The following is an 18,087-nucleotide window of genomic DNA, read 5'->3' as shown; positions in this document are numbered from 1 at the left end:
GCATTTCCTGATAGCATGACTGTTTTCCTTTGCTATTTTCCTCCTGTTGCTATTATCACTGAGTAGGCAAGTAGACTTTTTTGGTCTTGTAATGTGATGGGCGTTCCTTTCTCCCACAATGAGAGTGAGGAATAGTGTGCGAATGTAACCCTACACGTACGCTGTGGTAAAGCAGCTACTTGTCTGCCTTCTCACCTCTGTGTTGGGCTTATCTAGTGCTCCGAGTTATGTTAAGTGACTAGTGCCTGTCTGTTCCCCTCACTAGCTCTGCTCTTCGGATTTCAATTCCAAACATGGTTATCCATTTGGGGTCTTTCTTCATTCCATTGCCAAGTGATATACATTCCAAATTCAACACATGTGCCCAGTGCTTTCCCCCACCCCTCCCCCAGTGGTTCCCTCCTGCTCTCTCTCACAGTCTCTATTTTCACTCGTGAAGGGCTGGGGAGAGTGAAAGCAACAGGAGCTCTTTCCAGTTGCATTCTCTCAGGAATTCTCTCGCTGAGGCGCTCTGCTTACCCTGTGACTGAACTCTTCAGACCTTTTTCCCTGCTCTGTCCTGAATGCAGTTGGTGGGGGAGGCCTTTGGCAGGACCGTGCACCTCAGCAGCAGCGAAGACAAACATAAGCCAGTGGGGTTCTCTTTTTTTTTTTTTTGTACAAACAAGTTAAAAGTTACTTCGAAGTGCGTTCTAGTGAGACCAGTAAGCTTCAGGGAGGAGAGCTGTGCGTGCCTCCGACTACAGCTATCTGTCTAATTTTTTTTTATGACAATACATTTGTAAAGCAGAACGGACGGGAGGGGAGGGGAAGGATGAGCGGAAACAGCACCCTCTGGGACCAGATACTTTTTCAGCCCCCTTTATGTGAAGGCTGGAAGCGAAGTGCTGAGGGAGCAGCCTATCATCTGGGCAATTGCATCCTCCTCCTAGGCTACATGGGGGGAAGTGGGATCTTTGGCTCCATCTATATCTTCAGCCTTCTGGCCGCTGGCTACTTCTGCTATGCTCTGTGGGGCTGGCTGGATGCTTGTGGACTAGACATCTTCATCTGGAACATACTGCTGGTCATGGCCTGTTTGCTTCAGCTGGCTCACTTAATCTACCGGCTCCGCAAGGACAACTTCTTGGAAGAGTTTGACCTCCTTTACAAGACCCTCTGCCAGCCCTTGCAGGTGCCCTTTGAGGTCTACAAAGAGATTGTGAAATGCTGCGAAGAGCAGGTCCTGTCACTGTCCAGAGACCAGAACTATGCCCTGGAGGGCAAGACGCCCATCAACCGCCTGTCTCTGCTGCTCTCTGGCAGGTAGGCCGTACCCTGTCCTGACAAGACATTTCCCTGCCCTGCAATGTTGAGTGCCACCCCACCTTACGATTTAGTAGCCGTTTTGTAGAATTAAACTAGCAACAATGAATCTGACTTACTGGCTTGGCTGGGGTTATGTGGGGAGGGCTTTAATCTCTTTATCCTGCTATTCGTAAAGCAGTCATAGTGCTGAGGGAGGTGATAATTTATAGTGCTGGAGCCTGAAGGCCTCTGTCAATAAACAGGTACAACCTGGACAGCAACAGTGCAGCATCCCCCATTCCAACTTGCTGGGGGTAAGCAGGAAGGTCTCTTTGGCTATGTCTAGATTTCAGGGCAACAAACTTCTGGTGATAGAGCACATGTCCAGACTGCAGATCTATCAGCAGAAATCTGCCAGGTGGGAGCCTTCTGTCAACATCCCTGTACGCTTTGTTCTACAAAGAAGAAGGGATGTCTCGACAGAGGGTTTTTTCCAGACATTTGGTCCCATGTGGACGAGACAAACATTGGAAAAACCTCTCCTGACAGAACTGTCAGCAAAAGATACCCAAATGCGTGGCACAATTTGCATGTCTTTTGCCGACAGTTCTTGGCAGTCTAGCCAGAGCCTTTGAGCCTGTGGTCTCTCAGGTACCGCTTAGAATGACAATTTTTGTAATGTTGATGTCCGTCTGCTAGGAGGTTCTCTGAAAGTCACATCTGGACTCAGCCAGAGGCTTAGAAACATTGAAGGGAATGGTTCCATCGCTCAATCCCAGCGCTCAGTTCACAGCTGGGATCTCTCATAAGAGAAAGATTCTTTGAAATATCCCACCTCCATCTTAGCAGTATAGCAATGTTCCCATATGATGGAGTTGCTGTCACTTCCCCTAGCAGGCTGTGCCGCAGTGTGACAGGTTGCTACTAGAAAGCATTTCCTGATAGCCTGACTGTTTTCCTAGCTTGTTTTCAATTTGAAATATCAAAATAGAGACCAGTAAAAGTAGCATGGTAGGTATGTCTACACAGCAGTGAAAGCCAGAGTCTGAGTGTGGGCTCAAGCCAGCCAGCCTGCTTCCATCCACATTACAAAAGTGCTAACCTAAGGCCAGGTCTCCACTAGCAGAGAAAGAAGACCTAAGGTACACAACTCAAGCTACAAGAATAGCATAGCTGGAGCTGACTAACTGGAGGCTGAACTTCTGTGGTGTTCCCCCTGCAAGTGGTTGGTGGGAGAAACTCTCAACTTCCCTTGTTCCTCCTGACCTGGTGCAGTATTGGAATCGAAGGGGGTGCCATCAGTGGTCAATTTCGCAGTTCCTTACTAGACCCGTTAACTGGAACCCTGGGAGATTGATCTCTTCAGCACCAGTCTCTGGCTAAGAGAAGACAAACCCCAAGACTAAGATGCATTGCTGGGGGGTCCAAGCCCACGTTAAGCTGGGACCTAGGGTCAGAGCCCTATTGTTTTGCTGTGTGTGCACAGGTCTAGTTTGTCTTGAAGGGCCTCTGGTTTTATCCCAGAATTCCTGGCAGCAGAGGAGCAGTGCTGCTGACAACCGGTGCAAGGGCCAGAAGGGTTGCTAGTGCCTGGCTGAGCAGGTTGCTGCTTTCTGCTCCTTCACACAGCTTTGTAGAGCTGGCCCAGAGCAGGGAGCAAAGCTGACAGGCAGGAGGCGGCTCCTGGCAGCCAGGATGTTGGGGTTCATCCCTTCCCCAACTGTGCTGAGTGAGTGGGGCTGACACTGCTTGTCCAGGGGCCTGTCAAGTCTATGCGGGGGGTGGGGGGGACAGACAGCTCTATGCTCCCAGAGGAGGCAGAGCTAACCTCCCCCGCCAGCAGTGTTCCTTCCAATTCTCCATTTCATGTGTATAATATATTTTCTTACATGCACCCAGCCACATGCAGAGGTGCACCACCAGTAGAAACTTTATGGTGCTGTCTGTGGGCGCGCTGCTAATCAGGGCGGCAACATTTGAGTCTCTCCGGCGTGGCCCCCCAAGCGCACAGCTTGCCGGGAGTGCTGCACCAGCCCTTCAGCACTGCCCGGCGCATGTCACCTGGCACTCCGGCGGCAATTTAACAGCTTGGAGCCCTGGGCCAACTGCCCTCTGCCCACCCCACCCCCTTCCCCAATCAATGGCAGCAGGCCTGTCTCCCTGCAGAGAGGAGCTTAATTCTGCTTTGTTCTCTGTCCCGGGCGCATAGGCTCCCCCTGCTGGCCCTGGCGTTGGGTGCGCAGGAGCACTCTGGCACTGGGGAAGCCAGCCCCCAGATTTCCCCATAGACTCCCAGAGATCCCTCGTCACTGCTTCCCAAGGTTCAGCGGGGGCAGAATTACATTACCCTGAGGGTGCTGGAGCATGGCGCAGCCCAAGCCTTGGGGAAGTGCTTCACCATTCTGTAGCTGGCAGCAGCCAGGTTGGGGGGTGTCTGTTTTTCCTCTGATACCTCCATTTTATGTCGCGCTTTGAAATAGACAAAAATTAATTAATTAAAAAAACCAGGGCCGCCCCCCCCCCAACACTTTCACTGAGCATTTAATCTGAAAAATTAAGAACTGCCAAGTTTGTTTGTAATCATTTGACAGCCCCGGAGACCAATGTGCTAATTACCCTCTGAGCAGGTGCATGTGGGCGTTTTTCTGCCAATGTGACTCAGCCTAGAAGTGGGGAGCCCGACTCTCACGTGAGATGGTAGCTCAAACTGGCCATCGTTCCTTTGAGACAGCCATCAAGGGAACCAGTGCAGCAGTTTCTGTACTCATGTTCTCTTTACTGGCATCACGAGCGCCACCACAGGCAGGAAACTGGCAGGTCATTTTCCCACAGTGCACCCTATTCCAATGGCTCTAGTACTGACATGTAGGAGGCACTAGGTACTTTGGGCTGTGTTTACTTTGACACAGGTCTGTGCACTCCAGCATGGACACCAGCATCCTAGCTTTGAGTGTGGGTCAGAAAATCCTTAGCCTTGGGTTACAATGTGATGTTGACACTCAAGCCAAGGCTCCCTAACATCAGCTATCTTGAGTCCCCCTAACGACAGGCTTACGCTGCTGTGAAGATATATGCTACCTTCCACTGCCCCTTACTCTGCCACAACAGAAAATGAAGCAAGAAGAGAAAGGACATAATCAATGGCCTGGCATTCCAGCTTTCAGTAACTCACCAGACTGTTTCACAGATGCTGCAGGCCCTATTCCTGCCCTTCTGCTCTGATGCAGACTTTAAGACTTCCAAAGTCTTCAAGACCAATTTCTTTTTTTACCACACTGGGCTCACATGCAATCAAACCATTCAAAAATCTTTCCATGATTTCTTCCTACTGGAGTGGCAGCAGTAGCCAATTGGGGTACCCTGAAAAAATGGTTGTCTCTTCCCCAGCCTCACTGGCCACTTGGAGTGGGAGAGCTCCCTCTGGGACTGATCTGGCCCAGGGACCCACAAAACTCAAGTCTGCTCCGACTAGTAGGTATGTAGGAAAAGGCCTGTTCTTGTTTCCCCTGTTTGTCACCTTCCTCCATCATCCTGGGTGCAACATAAGATCATAATGGGTTAATCAGAGAAGAGTTAATATTTAGCACTCTTCATTTTGCTAAGAACTTCCATCTGAGAATCTCAAAGCACATCACAAACACCTTGACTGTTTTATTATTTTGCGGGCTGTCTCAGAGTTTCGCACCAGCAATAGCCCAAAAGCAGCAAGAGGGGAAACTCAAGATTACAGCGTTCACATTAGAAAGCTCAGATGACAATCCTCTGACTCCTTCTATTGCAAGAGCTCCAACTCCTTTACATGCATGAATTAATTGACATGCCTAGCTGCTCTGGGAAACACTATGGCAACAGTACAGATGAGGAAACTGAGGCAACAGGAGGTGACTTGCCTCAGTGCACACAAGTTAATGGCAGAGCCAGGAACAACACCCATTTCTCCAGAATCCAAGTGATTTGCCTCAACTGCTAGACCACAAGTTTGACCCTAGACTGTCAAGCACATGCAGTCGGGGAGCGTGATATGCAAAAGGCAGTGAGGCCAAAAGAAACTGAATGGTAGTGGGCAGCAAAGTATGAACTTGTAGTGTGATACGGTTGTGGCAGGAACCAATATAATTTTGGGCTCAAGACATCATAGAGGCATCATGCCATGGAGCTTGGGGACACAGAGCCTTCCTATACACCCTAATGCAGCTACACCTGGCTCTAGGTTTGGGTATTGGCGTATGGTAAATTTCAAGGCATTGAGGAAGGAGCAACAAAAATGGCCAGTGGACTGGAAGGAGCAGGGGAAAAGAAATAGGTAGAAAGAGTTGTCCTTGATAATGGCTGACGGGATGGTCATACTAACCATCTGCAAGTAGATGAAGGGGCAAATCCTTAGGACAGGAGGAATTGAGCAAAGGTTGTGTCTACAAATAATGTCACAATGTTAGGAAAGAGAAAATGTTGGCAGAATATCTGGTAAGATGTACTGGCAATGAGATCCGAGATATTAGTCTATGAACTGTTTTGCAAGAGAGACACCTTGACTGCACTTTTGTAACTTGACTGGAGAAGACAGCAGGGAACAATTCTGCATCTATAGAGGGTGGAGTATGTGTGGCTTCTTAGTGCAGATTCTGTACCCATCAGTCCTTTTCTGGCCTAAGCCCATCATTCTCTTCTCTGTCTAGGGTCAGAGTCAGCCAGGATGAACAGTTCCTGCACTATATCTTCCCCTACCAGTTCCTGGACTCGCCGGAGTGGGAGTCACTGCGACCATCTGAGGAGGGAACGTTCCAGGTAACTCACAGCTACCACCTGGTGCTGCACAATTGCTCAGACCTGGGCTTTACTGCTTTGTACATGTGCAGTAGAGAGGGGAAGATGGAAGAGGGTGGAGAGGGCCAGAGAAGTGTTATCAATTCTCAGGTTTTGAGCTCTCAGCTACTTATGCAGCTAGGTCAGGAAGGGATTCCTGTCCACCCCCATCAAGGTAGAGCATGGCGTTGTATGCACGAGCAGGCACATTGTCATAGGTCTGCCTTCCTGCAAACCACGTAGCATTGGCTTTGGTTGGCTACAGGATACCAAAGTAGAGGGACTTTTGCTCTGATTCTGATTTTGCAGGGAGACGGACAGCCTGTTGGATTAGATGGATCACTGGTCTGCTTCTTTTATAGTGATTTTTAATACCAGCATTAATATGTTGCATAATGAACCATTAGAGGGAGGGAACCTCATAAGAACTGCAGAACTGTGTGCTGCTGCTGTTGCTGCAGGGAGGCATTACTGTGATAAAAAAGACTTAAATATCCGATTCTTTTAGGCTATGGCTACACTGTAGCTGCTATTGCGGGCTACAAATGTATTCCAAAATAGCAACACCCAGGCTAAACACCACGCTCAAAATAGCAGCACTATTTCGAGTGTGGTATTGTGCCTCTGATCCCCCTCATTACATGAAGGGCAGCAGAAACGTTGAACCAGACACTTATTTCAAAGTTTGGTGCTGTGTGGATGGCACTAAGTTCAAAATAAGTCAACTCAAAATAACTTATGCAGTTTGCACCGTGCAAATTGCATGCTATTTTGTGTTACGGCTACAGAGTAGCCATAGCCCCAGAGTCAGGTATGCTGATGATGACTCTCAGACAGGGAAGCTGGGGGACGAACAGTGAGGAGAGAGAAAGGGGATGGTTTATATGCAAATGTAGCTACTCTACCTCCAAACTGCAAACAACCTCCATGAGGCACTGGGGTTCTCCTGGGACTAAAGCATGCCTGGGTATTTGTAGTAACTAAACCTACTGATTTTTTTTTTCTGATCCGTCTATCCTGTGAAGACCATAGAACTGAGTCCCTCCCTTCTGCAAGCAGGTTATTAAATAGATGGACAGATCTATCTCTCTGCAGACTGGGAGAGGCTGATGCCAGTCAATAGATGGATGGTCATAACCTAGATGTGCCTGAAGGGCTTGCCAGAAATGGTTTTATTGTGAGAGTAATCAAGGTCAGCAGACAGAAACAACTGTATATGGAGAGGGCCCCATTCAGACCTGCTGTAAATGAGTGCAGCTAGCTACTGAAGCCAGCTTCTGGATGAGCTCTAAATTTGGTCCACATTCTGTGAGTGAGAGGGTTTTTAAATGTAGTTCAGAGCATGAATCTGTTACCTTTAAGCAAGCTGCAAGATTGCAGGAGGAGTCATTCCATATTATTACAGAACTTCTGATTGCGGTGGCAGATTACCGGTAATTCTTAACACAGTGTGTATAAGCAGAGCTGGGCAGCAGTCGCCCTGCCTTCCCCTATGAGTGCAGTGTCCTGCTCGGAGAGGGTAAGACAGGTCTGATGACAGGAGTCCTGGAAAGCTGCCTGTGGTGCTTTGTGGTCTGAAAAGCTAATTGGGCAATTTCCAGGGAATGATTTACTTTTGGAGGCAAGTTATGTGAACAGTTTCATGTAGCCTGCTCCACATGTCACAGCGTGGAGGTTTTGAATCCATTTAATCCCCTCAGCTCAGTCCAGGGATGTGAATCGCTCTCTGTAACGCCCCAAACAACCCCCAGCCGTGGTTCTCCGGATAGATAGTTGATCATTTTTATCAAAAATATTGTTGGAGGAGATGTTCCAACTTGGGACCTTCTGGGGGTTGAGGGGCGCGGGGGATTTCCTTGTCTAAGTTCCCCCACTGCTGTTGAGCGCAGTAATTTGAGTCAGGTACAGCATGAAGAATGGCAGAACACTAATGAACTGTGGCAAGATTTGTTCGCCGCCTGGATTCTGACCTCTTCCACTCAGAGAGCTGCTGGCTCGCAGTCTGAACTGGATTAGGTTTCACAGTTACGCTGTTTCCCAAGAGCATTGAATTGTGAGGCCCGATGGTGCAGAGAGAGAGACTTTCTGGCTGCCCCATAAGAAGCGGCGACCGGGGCGGGGTGGGTGGAGGAGGGAGTAGTTGCTCTATTTGACTTCATGCATTGTGAGAGAAAGACCAAGGTATCTGTTCAAGAGGGATTCAATTGCTTATAAAGACAGTTAGGAAAATGAGGCTCTGCCCCTTTAATTTTCAGCATGCTCCTGACTCACAGCCGGTCTCAGGGAAGTTCTCATATTCTAGCTCCCCTATGTCATAAGGCAGCTGCTTGCATGGCTGTGGCATTAAATATCCAGCTGAAGGACACACACTGCAGCTCAGCCTTGTTTGGCTTCCCAGCAGCCCCTGCCATGGTTCCTGGCCACAGAGATGTCTGTGTATGCAGCATACTGGGGGGGGCTGAGTATGTTTTGGCCCAGCTGTAATGCTTGTTCACATAGCTGTGTCTCAGTTATGCTCTGACGTGCCACACTTGGCTCCAGCCTATGAGGGCTTGGTCACATGTTTCCCCATTTCAGAGCCTGAAAAAGAACCTGTTTTCCCCATGGCAAGATTTAAAAAAAAAACAACCCAAACTTTCTGCAAAAATAGCCGTGTTAAACCCCTTATGCTCAGGCCAACTTCCAGCTCAGATAATTTTGCTCTGCTTCTTGCACTACTCCTCACAGTATCAAAATGCCTAATGCTAGCCTTCCTCCCTCACTGTGCTGAACTGGGAAGGGTTGCTTTGCACTGTTAAATATCTCTTGTGTTCTACCCCAGAGGCAGTGGCCATAAGCAAATCCACTGGAATATGTGAAGACCCCCACAATCCAGCAAGCTTGACTGCAGCCAGCAGCACCTGCCTTCCTTCAAGCTGATGACAGGTGGTGCTATCTGCCAAAAGAAAACTTTGGTGTCATTTTCCATTCCCCAGTCATCCTGAGAGCGTGCATACCTGCCCTCCAGATAAGGAGTGAGGGGAACCCCATTACAATGCACTGCAAAGGCAATACAGTTCCATCAGTTTTTATATGTGGGTCAAGAGGGAAGAGCCTCTTGTGGATCAATAACTAGTTACAAGATAAGTAACAAGGGGTAAAACTAAATAGTCAGTTTTCAGAATAGGGAGAGGTAAATAGTGTTGTCCTTCTGGGGTCAGTACAGCAATCCCTTGTGATACGCACGTTCGAAATGCATGTATCTCGCATTTACTCGAGGGTGGGAGTCCTGGGGAGAGGCTGGGGAGACCCCGCAGCTGGAAGCTGGCTGGGCAGTGCCTGGCTGGCAGAGCCAGCCACAGGATCCCCGGCTGGCGGGTGGGGAGACACACAGCCCTGCAGCCGGCAGAGCCAGCTGTGGGGTCCCCAGCTGGGGGGCGGGGAGACCCCACAGCTGGAAGCTGGCTGGACAGTGCCTCGGGAAAAGGTTCAGAAGAGGGCAACGCAATGATTAGAGGTATGGAACAGGTTCCATATGAGAAGAAATTAAAAAGACTGGGATTTTTCAGCTTGGAAAAGAGACAGGAGTATCAGCGAGAGCCATAAAATCATGTGGAAAAAGTAAAGAAGTATGATTTACTCCTTCTCATAACGCAAAAACGAGGGGGCTACTACATGAAAATAATATACAGCAGGTTGAAAACAAACAAAAGGAAGTAGCTCTTCACACAGCTCACAGTCAGCCTCTTTAACTGCTTGCCAGAGGATGTTGTGAAGGCCAAGAATATAACTAGGTAGATAAATAAAAGATAGGTCCATCGATGGCTGTTAGTCATGATGGGCAAGAATGTTGTCTCTGGCCTCCATTTTATCAGAAGCTGGGAACAGGTGATGGGGGTGGCTCACGTGATGGTTACCTGTGCTGTTCATTCCCTCTTGGGGTACTTGCCATTGGTCATTGTCAGAGGAAAGGGCACTGGGTTAGATGGACCTTTGGTCTGACACAGTATAGCTGTTCTTACATGTAGCTCTTCCCCTTGAAATCAATCACTTTCCCACCAGTAGTGGTTCTTCAGAACAGGAGGTCTCACAGTGACGCCTGTGCTACCCTAATCTTTTCAGTGGCATTGCATAGGTAGAAACGGGCATAATTTGAAGATGAGAGAGTGGCAGGGTTGGTTTTGCATTTGGAATTCGCTGAATATTTGTGTTAATGACGCATAGGAAGGAATGGACGCCAGCTCCCTCTCTTTGGCCGTGTCTACACTAGCCCCAAACTTCGAAATGGCCACGCAAATGGCCATTTCGAAGTATACTAATGAAGCGCTGAAATGCATATTCAGCGCTTCATTAGCATTCGGGCGGCCGCGGCGCTTCGAAATTGATGCGGCTCGCCGCCGCGTGCCTCGTCCCGACGGGGCTCCTTTTCGAAAGGACTCCGCCTACTTCGAAGTCCCCTTATTCTCATGAGCAGATGGGAATAAGGGGACTTCGAAGTAGGCGGGGTCCTTTCGAAAAGGAGCCCCGTCGGGATGAGCCACGCGGCGGCGAGCCGCATCAATTTCGAAGCGCCGCGGCCGCCCGAATGCTAATGAAGCGCTGAATATGCATTTCAGCGCTTCATTAGTATACTTCGAAATGGCCATTTGCGTGGCCATTTCGAAGTTTGGGGCTAGTGTAGACATAGTCGTTGAGTCATGCTGGCTCTGCATAGAGAACAGGGTTGAAAAGCAATAAAAACCCTATTATTTAGTTTGTAAACTCAGCAGCTCTCACTCTCCTACACTCCTGGAACAGCTCTGTGGTGGAAAAGAGACAGCAGTTTCTTTTCAGAGCAGAACCACACTTCAAAGTGAGGGAGCCAAAGGCTGTTTATTGTGGCTTGTCTGTAGCCCCTTAAAGACTAGCACATTTATTTATTAGGTAATGATTTTTTGTAAATAAGACCAACTTCTTCAAATTAGGCCTACAGACTAACACGACTATTCCTCTGAGACTACTGCTGCTTGTATTCACTTCCCTGCTCCTTCCTCTGCAGGTCACACTGACAGCGGAGACTGACTGTAGCTATATCACCTGGCCCAGAAGGAAGCTCTACCTTCTCCTGGCCAGAGATCGCTACATCGCCCGGCTCTTCTCAGTCTTCCTTGGCTATGACATCTCAGAGAAGCTGTACGCCCTCAATGATAAGCTCTTCGCTAAGTTTGGCCTGCGCTTTGACATCCGCTTACCCAGCCTCTACCACGTCCTGGGACCTGCCTCCTCAGATGCTGAGGTGGAGAAGGAGCTGGAAGAGCGTGAGGAGTGGGCCGCACCCCATTCTTCGATGCCCACCTTCGTCCAGACAGCTGCCTCAGCCCCTCCTCCTCCTGCTGCCCACCCCAAGGTGCCTCGGCCTGACAGTGCCCTGCTGGGTGAGGACTCTACCAGTCTTGTGTTGGAAGATTTTACTGAGTTGTCGGGGTCTTTTATGGACTATGTGAGCGAAGGGGAGTATATGAAGTGAGGGCACTTCTAACGTGGGCACACATCACCCAGTGTGGGACCCCCATGTAAGTACTTGCTTGCCTGTGGGAGAAAGCACTTCCATCTGTGCCTGGGCCTTGGAGATGGTAGCTAATAGGTCTGGCTGTGTGAGGCTTAGCACTAACTCTGCCTAGGGGAGGTGAGGGTTAAAGTGTCCCACTCCTTGGCCAGTTTGCTCGTGCTTTGGTTCCTTGCAAACTTGGTAAATGGCATGAATCTTGGGGGGCTCCTCTCAGTCTTTAGGGTTTCAGCACCATGTAAACAGGCACCTAACTGCTAGGCAGGACTACAGAAGGGTGAACTGCAGGGCTGTCTGTAGGCATGTGCAGAATATGCAGCTGCATAAGAGACCGTTAATTTGGGGCTATAATCCCCTGGCCCCATGCTCTGCCTTGGGCCCTGGTGGCCCCAGTCTCCTGTCTGAAGCTCTGGTGGAGGACAGCTCTCTCTACAGCCTCCCTTCCCAGTTCCTGACCCCACAGCCATGAACACAGTCCTTCTCCCTGCAGAGTTGCTGTCCCTTCTCCCATGGGGGGTGCAGGTGCTCCGGCTGAGTAGGACACCGGAATTCATAAGGACAACCCTGGTTACCTTCCAGTGAATGTTAATTTGATTCTACTACCCAAAAAGCTACTTGTGTAAAAAGTGCAGGTGCTTTGGAAGGAGTGTGCGCGTGTGCTTAAATACAAGTCACTGGTGTCCCTCTGGAAAACTACTCAAGTAGAAATACACACGTGTCACATCTTTATTGTACTCAGGTATCCAGAAGTGAAAGCAGCTGCACTTTTACTCAAGTAACTTTTGAGTACTTTTCCCACCTACAATCACAAGACATTGGTTCATGCAGAGCTGGGCTCTGGGTTGTGAGAAACCCACTTTCAGGGAAATCATCTGGCGATCTTGTTACTTACCCAAAATAAATCAGGTGGGGTAAGGCTACCAGGAAAGGCTGCAAAGATTGTTGTGAAACTTCCACATTACAGCATTCTCAGGGCACTTCCTCAAAAGACTCTCATGAGACATGCTGTGTTGAATGTATTTCCCCTGGCGCTTTAATAACAGAATGTTCTGGAAGAACCTGAGTTAAAGGTCTGACTCCAGCCTCTGATGGCCTCCGTTAACTATCATACTATTCAGCTAGGCGACAGTATTGGCAGGTCTGAAGGAATCTTAAAACAAACAGAGCATCTTGGGAGAGGAGGTGGCATGACACTGAATAACAGTGTAAAGCTGAGGCAGAATGGAGACATAACAAGGAGAGAGATTTGTAAGGGATCTGAAGGATGTTGTGTCATTTTCCTTGTTAACCAAGCAGCTAGCCTGGAACAAAACAGGCTGGGAAAAACACAGGGCAGTTAATAAACAGGTCTTCTGACTTGGTCAGGGCCATGAAGAATAGAGTGCAGGAGAGTGAGGTGTGCATGCTTTTGAATTAAAAGGAGTTTGGGAAATTTGAAGGACTTTGGAAAATTTCTCTGTGGGACTCCTTGAGTTCTCTGTGGTTCCCAAAAAGCACACTGGACCAGATTCTGTCCTCAGTGGCGAGCCATTCTCTAGTGAATTCAGTAAGGTTTGTTATGTTGGTGGGATTGTATGGCTGCCGCCATTGGGAAGCTTTGGGCCAGTGTGCCTGGTTGTGTCCTCATTCTGCCTTACCACTGTGTGACTTGGTAGACTTCAGTGGCTTTATTCCCAATTTACAGTGGTGTCAGTAAGAACAGGCAAAGGCCAGACACCAGGGCTCCAGACAAATGCATGGCAGATGCAGAACTGAAATATTTCTATCTGCAGGGCAGGGTGGCGCACCAAGATGAATTAAAGAAATGTCAGTTCAGGATTTGGAATAGAGACTGACATCTTACAAGCATCTCTCAGGGTTGATTCTGGCCCCTGCGCTGTTCCCTGAATTGTCACCCTAGTGAAACAGAGTTGCTGTAAAGGTGGTACGACAGACAGTGGAAGGAAAATCCTCTAGTACGTGAACAGTGTAGGGTCAGCATGGAGTCTCTGGGCTGTTTCAGGCTGTAAAAGAAGCCACGGGTGATCTAGGTGAGGCTTCTGTGTAGTGGAACAGCCCCAGATCTGCTCTCATTTACATGGGGGACCACACCATGCCCCAGCTGGCACTGGATCTGAAAGACACAAAGGTGGCTCATAGCCATGATTGTGCCTGCTCTCCCTGAGCTGCCTTGCCTGTGAGGCACAGCACAGAATCTGTCCCCTTGTTTCTAGTTAGACTCAACTCAGCCAGACCGAAAGGGTTTTTCCAAGGCTCCCATGTTACAATACCCACTATCTTAAACCATTCCTGGCTCGGCTGACAGCAGATGAGTGTGGTGGCCAGCCTGTCTAGGATCCCTGCCACATGAGTCTCATCGAAGGCATTCACTGGGCTTCCCTGCCTCACTCTTCTCATGGTGCAAGGGAATAACACACTCTTTTCCAGAGCTCCTTCCCCACACCCATCCCTCACTCTGCACAGGAGGAATTCCTGAGATCCAGGGAGGCTGACGGGGATTGGGCAAGATTTGTGAACACAAATAGACACTGGATTGCTTTGTGCTGGAAATTCTGAGCCAAAGGGTCAAGGGTTAAATTACAGGCGGAGCTACCTGTGGCCAGTTACTGGATGCTGATTTCAGTCACTGCGTTAAGATAGCTATCCTTTGGCTTCCATGGCTAGTCACTAAGGGTACACCTATACCCCTAGGCGATGTGCAGGGAGAGGGGTGTATAGGATCAAGTGCCCCTGTTCAGATTTCTGCTAGGCTTGCTGGATTGGGAGAGGGAAGAGGGGCTCTGTCCTTCTCCCACTACAGCTGTGCCCCAGCATGTTTGTCTCCTGTCTCTGGCCTGCTGCTTTCACCTCTCCAGTCAGGGTCTGTCTCTCTCAGGCAGTGGCCCCTCTGCGCAGAGGCAGGGAGCTGGAATGGCCAGTTTCAGCTGCAAAAAGAAGAAGCTCCCTCTCTTTCCCCACCCGGGCTGGGCTGCCAGGGGACAGAGCCCTCCTCCTCAGCAGAGGGTATAGGAGTGCTGTGTGGGGTGGCAGGGGATAGGAATGTTGGGTGGAGAAGACACAGGGTGATATGGGTCTTTCCCTTTGGACTGTGCCCCCTCCGGTAGGGGGAAGCACAAGTGGTCTGTGCTTGGGGGTGTAATGTCCAGCTGGCGTACACATATCTGCACTAGTTTGTGTGCTGAAAATAGAACGGTAGCCAAGGCAGCCTGGGTTATCTGCTCCCAATGTGTACTCGACACAGAATCATCGGGCTGGAAGGGACCTCCAGGAGGTCGTCTCGTCCAGCCCCCTGCTTCAAGCAGGATCAACCCCCACTAAGTCAAATGTACAGTCAACACGTTTGTACTCAGGGGGCAGAGGGAGGGGTAGACCCACGCTGCAGCCACGCCGCTATTTTTAGCACACTCGCGCCACTGGGCAGTCTGTATATGTCTGCTGAAGTCAGAAATTGCTTCTGCAGCTGCAGTGCAGCCTTATCCCCAGGCCAGCGTGGTGGTCACTGCGTTCCAGTGTCCGGCAGCTGTGCCTGAGAGCAGCACTCCAAGGGCCAGACACCGCATTCCAGCACCTGGGCTCTGGGCTCTGAGGGCCACACGCTGCATTCCAGGGGCTGTTGCTGCCGTCCAGTCGGTGATTACTGGACGTCAGTGCTAGCCCTGGCGTTGTCTTGTGACTCTGTACTCCAGTGCAAGTGTAACCCACACACCTAGGGGTGCGTTTCACTGTCCCACGTAGTGGCACGTGGCCCAGTTACACATGGAAAGAAGTCAGGAGTTACTTTCTTTCCCCTCTCAACCCACATTGTGACAATGGCCCACCAAGGTATTTATCAGTTTTTGAAATACCTGTCCATTGCCGTTGGACAGGGCAGCTCAAATATTTTGTGATCCTCTTGGGGGATAGAAAGTGCTGCTGAGAGAAAAGTTATTCTTACAGTATTAGCTAACTCAGCATTTGAATCCTGGAGGAGTTTATAATCAAGCCAGTGACAGTTCAGAAAACAAGCCAGGTGAAAACAACCTTTCTCTGACTATTCGCATGAGAGAGGCTGTGAGGGTGTGGTGATATTCAGGGAGGGTGTTTGAAAGAGATACTGGCAAAAAAAAATCTGCATAATTAATCTAATCTAGCTATCTATATATTAGAGTCTGTCTGAGCCTTGGAGATGGTTGGAAGCTGGAGGGGTTACGTCATCCAAAGCCTGCCCCCCTCAGACAACCTGCAGACCGCAGGGAGGTGATTGGAGGGGGGCAGATGGAGAAGGGGCAGCCCCCAGCAGCCTGGCTCCCCTGACAGTCTTCGGGCTGTGGGGTAGGGCAGCTGGAAGGGGGCAGCCCACTGAAGCCTGGCTCCCCCCCATAAGCCTGCAGGCCACAGGAGTTAGCTGGAGGGATGACAGCCCCAGAGCCTGCCCCATCATGGGGGAGAGGGGAGAGGGTACTTGGAGTGAGGGCAGCTGAAGAAGGGGCAGCCCTCTGCAGCCTGGCCCAACCAAGGCAGCCTGCAGACTGTGAGGGGGCAGTTGGAGGGGGGTAGCTCCCTGAAGCATGGCTCCCTTGCCAGACAGCCTGCATGCTGGGGAGGGCCAGCTAGAGGAGGGCAGCCCTGAGAGGGCCTGCAGGCCAAGGGAGGGGTACAGAGGCTGGGGGAAGCCCCTGGAACTTGTCCTTAGCCGGACAGCCTGCGGACCAGTGGGAGCCTGGTCTCCCCCTCAACAGCCTGCTGCGGGTGTGTGTGTGTGTGTGTGTGTGTTGGAGCCTTCTGCAGGCTGGGGCAGCTCCAAGAGCCTCTCCTCAGCCTGCAGACCAAATGGGGGCCACTGTAGGCTGGGGACAGGCACCAGAACCTCACCCCCACTTCACCAGACTGCAGGAGGGAGGGCCAGCCCCCAGAGCCCACTCCCCCCGAGAACTTGTAGGCTGCAGGGGCCACTGGAGGTGAGACAGCCCCAGGAGTCTGGCTGGTCCCTGGAGTGCTGCATCAAACAGGCTGCAGGATGTAGGGAGTTACTGGACTCTGGGAGTAGCCCTCAAAGTGCTGCCCCCGCAGCCCAGTGCAGAGCCAGGGGGAGGGGCAGCTGGAGGCCGAGTTCAGCCTGAAAACTGCTACCCCACCCCCAGCAAGCTGCAGGCTGGTGACAGCCACTACCCCACGCAAAGTCCCACTAGAGAAGCCGCAAGAAGGAAGCAGCAGCAGCAGCAGGCTGGGGGCTGTCCCCAGAGTGCTGTCCCACCCCAGACAGACTGTAGGCTGGCTGCGGGGGTGGGGAGAGGAGCTGGAGGCCAGGGCCAGCCCACAGAGTCCCAGCTCTCACCTGACAAGCGTGCAGGTCTGAATCCCTGCCTCTTGGGCTGAATTGCTGGATGGGGAGTGCCGTCCTAGCCCACACCAGAGGAGCCACTGGCCAGGGAGCACTGCCCTGGCCCCCCTGTGAGGAGCTGCCACCATAGCATATCACCCTCATCACCATGGCTGGCACTGGTAACCCGCTCCCATCTCCCAGCCCTCTGTCCTAAGACCCCTGCTCTAACTTCTACACCTCCCACCTAGCTTGACATCTGCACCCCCACCAACTTGCCTTGAGCCCCCCAACCCTTTGCCCTAAGCCCCCACCCACCCCTTGCCCCAAACCCTCACTCCAGCCTTAATTTTTCTTCAGTTTTGAAAAATACTATCATTGGGGAAAAAAAGCATGTACATTTTTCATTTAGTTTCAAAAAAATTACTTCAGTTAAAGTGTCGAGCAATACCTGGTCCATCTGATAGTTGTAAGGTATTTGTGAGCTTATGGAGGCTAAGCTCAGTAGGCTTGTGCTGTTTCCGTTGGGCCCAGTTCTACTTCACCTTGCAGCGTACGGAATCATTTCCGCCACAGCCCAGTGGGTGTCTGAATGACCAGGAAACATTTTACATCCGGTTTGCATCCGTGTAAATAATAACAGAAAGGTGCCAATGCACTGGTGAATCAGGCCTGCTCTTGTGTTATAAGGAAGTTGCTCATGATCGCTAGGGTTTTGTTAGTGTAGGGTTGCTCATGAAAGCTTAGCCTGCGCATGCTGCTTTGTTATTGAATGACTATGAATTATGCAGATTTTACAAACTGATTTAAGAAAGGAAACAGTCGGGTGCCTGGTGGTCCCCACCAGTCCCAACACTATCGCCTGGGTAAGTTTGGCAAGTGGATAAAAGCTGTGGCTGTACTAATGGCCTCTCTTTTTTTCCCTTCTTCCTTCTGCAGCTTTGGGAAGCCTCAGCTGGAGTCACCCCTGTGTGCTCTTCAAAGGACGGGCTCCTCTGGCTCCCACCCAGACCCCAGAACTCTAGGGAACAAGAATCGGGTTTGATCAGGAAGACCCACACAAGTTTATGCTCACAGCCCTCTAGCCAGAGAGAGACCCTCACTAACACACACACACACACACACACACACTACATATGCATACAACACCCCCCCCCAACAAGCACATGAAGTA

At 50.5% G+C, this 18,087-nt stretch overlaps 1 protein-coding gene across 2 annotated transcripts; it reads left to right on the top strand.

The window, feature by feature from the left end:
- Positions 1-391: 391 nt before the first annotated feature.
- POPDC2 (popeye domain cAMP effector 2) lies at positions 392-18,078 on the top strand. Of its 2 annotated transcripts, none has more exons than XM_075000563.1 (4): positions 392-1,305; positions 5,964-6,072; positions 11,108-11,621; positions 17,853-17,992. In XM_075000563.1, the coding sequence occupies exons 1-3, from the start codon at positions 815-817 to the stop codon at positions 11,573-11,575; spliced, it is 1,068 nt and encodes a 355-aa protein (XP_074856664.1). In that variant the 5' UTR covers positions 392-814; the 3' UTR covers positions 11,576-11,621; positions 17,853-17,992. The 2 variants fall into 2 exon arrangements, with proteins under 2 accessions (XP_074856664.1, XP_074856665.1); XM_075000564.1 differs by having other exon boundaries at positions 393-1,305; positions 11,108-11,483; positions 17,853-18,078.
- Positions 18,079-18,087: the final 9 nt, after the last annotated feature.

This window comes from Carettochelys insculpta, chromosome 1 (assembly GCF_033958435.1).
Source record: "Carettochelys insculpta isolate YL-2023 chromosome 1, ASM3395843v1, whole genome shotgun sequence".
In the NCBI taxonomy this organism is placed as follows: domain Eukaryota; kingdom Metazoa; phylum Chordata; order Testudines; family Carettochelyidae; genus Carettochelys; species Carettochelys insculpta.
The sequence above is the reverse complement of the archived record's forward strand: the minus strand, read 5'-3'. Positions and strand labels throughout refer to the sequence as shown.

Bases quoted from the DNA above. Each gene is read 5' to 3' on its own strand.
- POPDC2 (XM_075000563.1), top strand. From the start codon at position 815: ATGAGCGGAAACAGCACCCTCTGGGACCAGATACTTTTTCAGCCCCCT. The intron at 1,306-5,963 runs GTAGGCCGTACC...TTCTCTGTCTAG, and splicing joins TCTCTGCTGCTCTCTGGCAG to GGTCAGAGTCAGCCAGGATG. The intron at 6,073-11,107 runs GTAACTCACAGC...CTTCCTCTGCAG, and splicing joins CTGAGGAGGGAACGTTCCAG to GTCACACTGACAGCGGAGAC.